The 9,223-nt window shown below is 41.3% G+C and overlaps 1 protein-coding gene across 1 annotated transcript; it reads left to right on the forward strand.

Annotated features, from left to right (window-relative positions):
- The first annotated feature begins 1,253 nt into the window (after window positions 1-1,253).
- Window positions 1,254-6,309, forward strand: LOC121966260 (histone H1.2-like). The gene is given in 3 exon segments (XM_042516368.1): window positions 1,254-1,581; window positions 2,388-2,835; window positions 5,865-6,309. Coding segments are annotated over 3 exon segments (891 nt in total). The 3' UTR covers window positions 5,980-6,309.
- Window positions 6,310-9,223: the final 2,914 nt, after the last annotated feature.

Genomic DNA, 9,223 nt, shown 5'->3' on the forward strand with positions numbered 1-9,223 from the left:
TGTGTGTGTGTGTGTGTGTGTGTGTGTGTGTGTGTTTTGGGGGTGTGGGTAGATTTTGATTTTATTGTATAAAGCACTTCATAGGTATAGCACTTTTCATACAGATGAACTCTAACACAAGTCTGATTATTGTGAGTGTTGGAGTGAATGTTTTGGAGTAGTTGTATTGAAACAAGAAGGAAAAGTACACCATCCTGCACGATTTCCACTGTGATTGTCTTTAATTCTCAGCTTAAGGTATTAATGCTGTTTTTAGACTAGAATTTTACGTGGGTCTTTATTCCCTGTCTGAACTTAAAAAAAAAAAAAATTAAAAAAAAAAAAGTGTGTGTCTGCTCCAGTTATTCTATGACCAGGCCACACATGAATAGCCAAAATCATTAATGAAGGCACGTAAAATGCGCCACAGTCCCATTAGGTGACAGTGTATACAGAATAATATTTGATATAACTAATAATATAGATAATTAGCAAAAATGTATAATAATAATAATAATAACAACAACAACAATAACAGTCATTAAAGAGCAAAAATGGAGGAGGTACAGGGGTAAATGATTTATTAATATCTAGTTTAAAAATTAATCTGCCGTCATTACTGGGTGGAGCAGGAAACAAAAAAGTAGCCTACAACAGACAGAATGTCCTGCCACATCAATCTCTGTAGATTTATCATATTTTCACATCATAATTGTCCTTGATTCTGTACTTCAGTACAATTTTAGAGTAGGCCTACTTGTACTTAATTAAACCTTTCCACTTTCTGCCTGTGAGCATCAGTTCCTGTCAGTCGGAGACCTGCTGTCCCTGATTCATGCTGTTGTTCAGCAGGTGGCGCTCAGGTACCAAAGAGACCCACCTCTGTTTTCTTTCACCTCCTCAGTCAGGGTTTGAGTCGCTGAGAAAATTTGAATTTGCAGATAGAGTCATTCAGACTGACAGATGTGCAGAAGACGACACGACGCCGTGCACAGCGCCCTCACCCCCCCGCAGCAGAGCCGCCTTAAGCCTCAACAGCTACGAGTTGAAGACTGTTCCTCTGTCACCTCACGGACTCAAACAATTCAATCGAGGTAAAGGCACTGTGGTTATCAAGGCACTTCTGTTCTGATAAAGCACTGTTTCACTAAGCCCTATAATACAACTGTCTGTCTATCCACTCCTCTGTCCCCTCAATCCTCTCCACAGTCCCTTCACTAAGCATCACACTTAAAGTTTAAAACATCAGCGCCCAACTCCAGAAACTGGTCCGCATGAGAAATGGCAACCTCCTCATCTTCCCCAAAGACATCCCTTCCTTGAACTCTCTCCTCTCCACATGGCCAGAGGGAGCTTTCGATGGATCACAGTTCACCTGCAGGCTGGCACGCAAACCTGACTTCACCCCCCGGAAAGAGCCCCTGACAAAACTCCTGGTCTTAAAAGGCATCCACACAAACATCTCAGAGGAACAGGTTAAGACAGAACTGGAACAACAAGGCATCAACATCACCAGAATACACAGAACCATAAGCAGAACCAACCAGCAGCCAAGCACCTTCATCAAGATCCACCTCACCAACCCTCAACAAGCATGCAGATGTCCACTGCAAAAAAAACCAAACCAAAACGGCATTTAAACAGATTTTAAGTGGCACAATTCTGTCACCCATCGACACAAACCAACCCCCCCCCCCCCCACTCCCCCACAAACCACCTTACCAGCGACCATCTACCCGTCCTCACTACATTCTCTTTCTAACTACAAGCAACACAGAGGAAGAAACATGACTATAAAATAGCAAACTTGGAAACATACAGAGGTAATCAGGTTCAGATCACCTCACACCACAACAGAAATCAACAAACTCCAAAGCACCATCAAACTACAACTTACCCTTCACTGACAGAAAACCTGGAAAACATTTTACAGAAAAACTTGACCAAGACTCAAATCCCTGGACTTTCTGTCAAAAAATGAAGAGCATCAATGGAAATCCACAAAACAACACACCACCACTCAAATCCAGGGGCATTATCTCCACGGACAATAAAGAGAAAGCCACACTCTTCCGTAATCACCTTGGTAACATCCATTCATGCCCAACTGAACTATACTTTGATGAAACTTGGGAAAACCCTGTTCAACAGAGAAATTGCACAACACAACAGAACTCAGACACCCACAGTCAACCACAATACAGAGCACCATCCGCTCACCAAACTGGTCACAACTCAAGAAACCCAACTGCAACTGAAAAAATGAGAAACAAAGCACCAGGGGAAGACAGTCTACACAGTACAAATAAAACAAGCACCCGTCACTTACCTTCAGCACCGTGGACAGCTCTTCTCCACTGCAGGAAAACATGTTATAAGAAGCTACAGCTTCTTATAAAACAACAAAGCAACAAAGAAGAAGGTTTCCAAACCGAAGAAGGTCGGTCCCAGCGTCAGCAACAACAACAAGCTCCTTGTTAAAGCTGCTGTCACATCCAAGGAGTAGGGCGGCGTGTCTTTGGCTGCCCTCAAGAAGGTTCTGGCTTTGGGAGGCTATGATTTTGAAAAGAACAAGGCTTGCGTCAAGACCGCCATTGAATCTTTGGTGGCAAAGTGGACTCTGGTCCAGACCAAAGGGACCAGGGCATCCGGATCCTTCAAGATGAGCAAGAAGGCTGCTGCTGCTCCTAAAGCCAAGAAGGCCGCAGCAGCACTTAAGAAGCCAGCAGCTGCTTAGAAATCTCCCAAGAAGGCCACCGAAAGCCCCAAGAAGACAGCTAAGACAACCAAGAAGGTGGCCATAAAGCCGGTAGCCAAGAAAGCCCCAAGCCCAAAGAAGGCAGCACCCAAAAAGAAGTGAGCTCACATTTTCACATCATCTTGATCATTAAACTCCCAACTAAACGGCTCTTTTAAGAGCCACCCACAACATCTGAAAGAGAATTGTCCTCATTTATTATTATCATTAATGGCAAGGTTTTATGTGAAAATTTATAACCAGAGGTAGAGGTCACAGAGAAGGAAATAGAGTTGGTATTATTTTTCTTTACAACTAATCACCCAGTAATAATAGCAATATAAAAGAGAGCTAGCAGAAACATCTATCCCCCATAAAACTTACAGTTGTGCTCATAAGTTTACATACCCTGGCAGAATTTGTGATTTTTTTTCACCATTTTTCAGTGAATATGAATGATAATACAAAAAAAATTCTTTCACTCAAGGCTAGTGGTTGGGTGAAGCCATTTATTATCAATTGTGTTTGCTCTTTTTAAATCATAATGACAACAGAAACTACCCAAATGACCCCGAACAAATGTTTACATACCCTAGTTCTTAATACCGTGTATTGTCCCCTTTAACATCAATGACAGCTTGAAGTCTTTTGTGGTAGTTGTGGATGAGGCACTTTATTTTCTCAGATGGTAAAGCTGCCCATTCTTCCTGGCAAAAAGCCTCCAGTTCCTGTAAATTCTTGGGCTGTTTTGCATGAACTGCACATTTGAGATCTCCACAAAGTGGCTCAACGATATTGAGGTCAGGAGAACGAGATGGCCACTCCAGAACCTTCACTTTTTTCTGCTGTAGCCAATGACAGGTCGACTTGACCTTGTGTTTTGGGTCATTGTCATGTTGGAACGTCCAAGTGCGTCCCATGCACCGCTTCCGGGCTGATGAGTGCAAGTTTTCCTCCAGTATTTTCTGAATAACATGCTAGATTCATCTTGCCGTCAATTTTGACCAAGTTCCCTGTGCCTTTGTAGCTCACACATCAGCGATCCACCTCCGTGTTTCACAGTAGGAATGGTGTACTTTTCATCATAGGCCTTGTTGACTCCTCTCCAAATGAAGTGTTTAGGGTTGTGGCCATAAAGTTTCATTTCAGTCTCATCACTCCAAATTACTTTGTTCCAGAAGAGGAACAGAGGCTTGAAACAGAGGCTTGTCTCTGTGCTGTATGGCGTATTGTGAGCGGGCTGCTTTGTGGCATTGGTGTAGTAATGGCTTTCTTCTGGCGACTCGACCATGCAGCCTATTTTTCTTCAAGTGCCTCCTTATTGTGCATCTTGGAACAGCCACACCACTTTTTTTCAGAGAGTCCTGTATGTCAGCTGAAGTTATTTGTGGGTTTTTCTTTGCATGTCGAACAATTTTCCTGGCAGTTGTGGCTGAATTTTTTTCTTGGTCTACCTGACAGTGGCTTGGTCTCAACAGAAGCTCTAATTTTGGGCAAATCAAGATTTAAGTCGAAATGATGAGAATAAAGTTGAAATTTCGAGAATAAAGTTGAAATTTCGAGAAAAAAGTCAAAATTTCGAGAATAAAGACGAAAGGAGAGCAGAGAGCCGTGCAAACCTCTGTGTACTTGCCCGGGGAGGGCTGCTCATGGCTGGGGTGCTACTACTGAGGCTCCCCGGGATGAATTTCCAACATTTTCCCTCCTCCTCATAACCACCAGCCACCACTCTGTGACTGGTGGCTGGCCCTTCAGCCTGACTCTACAGTGTCCCCCTCACCCTGACCCCGGCCTGGCCTCCGGGACCCCCGCCTCGATCCCAGCCCACCCTGGGGGTTTCATCTCACCCCCAGAGCCAGCCTTAGCTACCTAAAGAGAGTCAAAGTTACTCCTGCACTTTACCCGTGACTGCATTGAGGGACCCCTGCCCTGCCCTGTGTACCCCCCCCAAGCAGGGCCAGGTTACCCCGGGCTGGGCCAGGCCGGGCCTCCGGCACCCCCGCCTGGATCCCACCACGCCCTGGGGGTCTCACTTCCCACCACTCTGTGGTGGCTGGTGGCTGGTGGTGGTGAGAAGGAGGGTAAAATGTTGGAAATTCATCCCGGGGAGCCTCAGTAGTAGCACCCCCGCCACGAGCAGCCCTCCCCGGGCAAGTACACAAAGGTCAGCGCAGCTCTCCACTCTCCTTTCGACTTATTTCTTTAAATTTCAACTTTAATCTCTAAATTATATTACGACTTTATTCTCGACATTTCAACTTTTTTTTTTTTTTTGAAATTTCAATTTCAATCTCTTCATTTCCACTTTAATCTCGAATTTGTATTTCGACTTTATTCTCGAAATTTCAACTTTATTCTCATCATTTCGACTCCAATCTCGATTTGCCCAAACATTTTTTCTCCATCATAAATGGCCCTAATCCGCTTCCGTAGATTGGCATTCTCAGTTCCTTGGATATCTTTTTGTATCCTTTTCCTGTTTTATAAAGTTCAACTACCTTCTCCCGCAGATCTTTTGATAATTCTTTTGCTTTCCCCATGGCTCGTAATCCAGCAACGTCAGTGCAGCACTGTATGAAACATGCAAGGGTCTATCAGGAGCCCAGAAACTCACTGACTTTTTATACACACACTAATTACAAGCAAACAGATCACAGGTGAGGATGGTTACCTTTAGTAGAGATTTAAATCTGCGTGTGTCAACTTGTGTTTATGTTATCGGGCCAAAACCTCCAGGGTATGTAAACTTTTGATCAGGGTCAATATGATTTAAAAAGAGCAAACACAATAGTTTGATAATAAATAGCTTCACCCAGACACTAACTGTGAGTTGAAAAAAAAGTGTTTATATTATAATTCATATTCTCTGAAAAATGGCCAAAAAATCATAAATTCTGCCAGGGTATGTAAACTTCTGAGCACAGCTGTATAAAGCTATAGAAACTTGTGTACACATTGTTTTATAGAAAGTTATTTTGTATTACCAAACATTAACTAGATATATTTGCATTTTATTTATCTTTATTTTTGATGATTATTTCATGATTTAATTTTAAATATTTATTTGGCAGATTTTTTATTTGGCCTGTAGACAATTTCATCATTAAGATTCATTAAAAGAATAAAAGGCATCTGTGTCTCCCCTCAGATGTCGACTCTCAGCCGTCTGCCTCACCTCTAAAGGACACCCCGCTGGACTCCCGGCATGCTTTTCGTGTGGTAAAGTGATGAAGAATAAGTCAAACACTTTGAAGTCAGGCTGAAGCTCACCATCCACCTCCAGATTCACACCGAGGAGTGCATGCACCTGCGCAACATCTGCGAGCAAACGCGCCTCCGTCATAACCAACAGAGTGACTGCTGAGGAGAACCGACCGTCCGACACGCGTTTCACCGCTGCCGCATCGGTCTGCACAGCTTCTGATGCCGTTCCTGCCCCGATCCACTGACCCCCCGCCCCCTTCTATACCCCAGAAAGTTTCACTTAAGTCATTTCCTAAGTTTATGCAGAGCGGTCCTCCCTCCCTACCTCCTCCTTTACACCCTTCTCTCCTTCTTCACCTCCTCCTTTCCTTCTCTACGTCTTCTCTCGTTCTCTACATCCTTCTCTCTTTCTCTACGTCCTCTTTTTCTTTTCCACCTCCTTTCCTCCTGCACCTCCTTCTCTACCTCTTCTTTACATCTGTAACTCCTTCTTTCCTCCTACACCTCCATCTTCACCTCCTCCTTTCTTTACCCACCTCCTTCTCAACATCCCTCCCTTTGACACATCCTTCTCTCCTTCCCCTACCTCCTCCTCTCCTTCTCCACATCATTCTCTTCTTCACATCCTTCTTTCCTTTCCTACATCCTCCTTTTCTTCTCTATATCCTCCTTTCTCTCTCTAACTCCATCTCTCCTGCTCTACCACCTCCTTTCCTCTTCCACCTTCTCCTTTTCTTCTCCATCCCCTCCTTTTCTTCCCTTCCTCCTTCTCTGCTCCTTTCCTTTTCCAACTTCCTCTTTCCTTCTCTATTTTTGTGTTTCCTTCTACACCTTCTATCTTTCTCCAACCCCTCCTTTCCTTCCTTTCCTTTATCCACCTCCTTATCTCAATCTCTGACTTTCAGTTGAGGAAGCTGGAGTATAAAATGGAAGTGACAAGCTAGGTATGTTAATCAATTAGGAGTATTTCCACTGCAAGCTCACCCAACCCCTCAGCCAACCCCAACTCAGGGCCGACAACAATCAGGACCTGCGGGATAATGAGGAGGAGCAGGAGCAGAAGCAGTCACAGGGAGAGAAAGCATGGAGGCAGCATGACCCAAGAAAGCAAGCAAGGCTCCCACTCTGCTGTCTTTCTCTCTCTGTTTCTCCAAGAGGACTTCAACCCAACATCAACAGGGAAGTGAACATTAATGAACTTTTTTTTTTTTTTTTTTTTTTTTTTAAATCCATGCTCTGCATCTCCTCGCTAGTCTGTCCACCATTTCTTTTAGCTACGGTATAGCATTTTCAGAAAAAATATTGATATAAAAAAATGTAAGCTGACTATGTTCTTTTTTTAAAAAAAAATAATAATGTTGCAAAAACTTTAATGAAAACTTCATTGAAGAGTATGTCATCAAAAAAGTATAAATAAATAAATAAATAAAAAAAGAAAGGAAGATGCAATTAACATTAATTGGTTTTTTTTATTTATCATTTTTGCTAACAAAAAAAAAAAAAATTAACAAACATCTTATAGCATGTCATCAAAAATCATAAAAATGTCAGAATGGAATTTTGTCAGAAAATTCATAAATACATTACATTATAGTATGTCAAAAATAAATAAGTAAATAAATCAAAAATAAAAGAAAACGTCATAGTGTAGTGTTTTTTGTTTGTTTGTTTTTTGTTTTAAAAAAAAATAGTATAAAATGTCATCCAAAAAATCATGAAACCTATAGTATTGTGGGATTTTTAAAAAAAGAATGAAAGCGTAATTTTATACAATGGTGTAAAAAACCAAAACCAAACAAACAAACAAAAAAACTGTCATGTTGTCAAAAAATTGATAATATATAGTTTAATATCCCATCAAATGTTAATGAAAGGTCATATTATACAATGTCATCAAAACAATCATAAAAATGTACATTATGTCATTAAAAAACTACATTAAAAACAACTGATACAGTATGTCCAAAAACTGATATAAACACCATAGTATATCATCCAAAAAAATCATAAAAACATCATAATATAGTATGTTGCCCAAAAATTCATTAAAAAAACACAATATTATGGCATGTTGTCCAAGAATGCATGAAAACGTGTGGTATGTTGTCCAAAAAGGGCGGCGCGGTGGCTTTGTGGTTAGCACTGTTCCCTGACAGAAAGAGGGTCCCTGCCTGGGTTCTCTCCGGGGTCTCCGGCTTCCTCCCACATTTCAAAGACATGCAGGTCAGGTTGACTGGTGACTCTAAATTGTCCTTAGGTGTGACTGTGAGCGTGGAAGGTTGTCTGTCTATATGTGTCGGCCCTGCGATAGTCTGGCGACCTGCCCAGGGTGTACCCTGCCCTCTGCCCGATGACATGCTGAGATTGGCTCCAGTCCCCCGCAACCCTTGCGAGGACAAGCGATTACGGACAATGAATGAATGTTGTCCAAAAATTCATATCAATGTCATAGTGGAGTATAACATCCAAAAACAACATATAGTAAATTTACTGCGTAAAAAAAGTAGAATTACGAACAAAGCAAGGCTATAGTATGGCGAAAATGTCAAAATTTAACATGTCCAAAGAACTGCTGAAAACCACTTAGTATAGCAAGTAGAAGCATGTTATAGTATACATTGTTAAAAAAAACAAAAAACAAAACGTCCTTAAAATCGATAAAATGGCATGTTGAAAAAATGATGAAACAAAACAAGGCTATAGTATGGCAAGAATGTCAAACTTTGACATGTCCAAAGAACTGCTGAAAACCTCTTTGTAAAACATGTAGAGGCATATTATAGCATACAGTGTTGAAAAAACATCCAAAAACAACCCCAAAACGCATAAAATATCATGTTGAAACAAATGACCAAAAAAGTAAGGCTATACTATGGCAAAAATGTCAAAATTTGACGTGTCCAAAAAAACTGCAGAAAATCACTTAGTATAGCACATACAGGCATGCAAAAGTGTCCAGTATTTAAAAAAACAAACAAACAAAAAAACATCCATGAATGGCTCCAAAACGCATGAAATACCATGTCGAAAAATAATAACCACAAAATGTCATAATAATGTAATGAAAACAGCTGAAAACACAGCATAAAATAGCATACTGAGAAACGCCATAGTATTCAAACGTGTAAAAATGGTCGGAAACAACAGAATATAGCATGTCGAAAAAATGATCAAAACAGCAAGGCTATAGTATGGCAAAAATGTCAAAAAATGGCATGTCATAAGAACAGCTGAAAACACGTCAAATCAACATAAAATAGCGTACTGAGACACACCATAGCATTCAAACGTGCGAAAATGGCC

Source organism: Plectropomus leopardus, unplaced genomic scaffold (assembly GCF_008729295.1).
Source record: "Plectropomus leopardus isolate mb unplaced genomic scaffold, YSFRI_Pleo_2.0 unplaced_scaffold23781, whole genome shotgun sequence".
NCBI lineage: Eukaryota > Metazoa > Chordata > Actinopteri > Perciformes > Serranidae > Plectropomus > Plectropomus leopardus.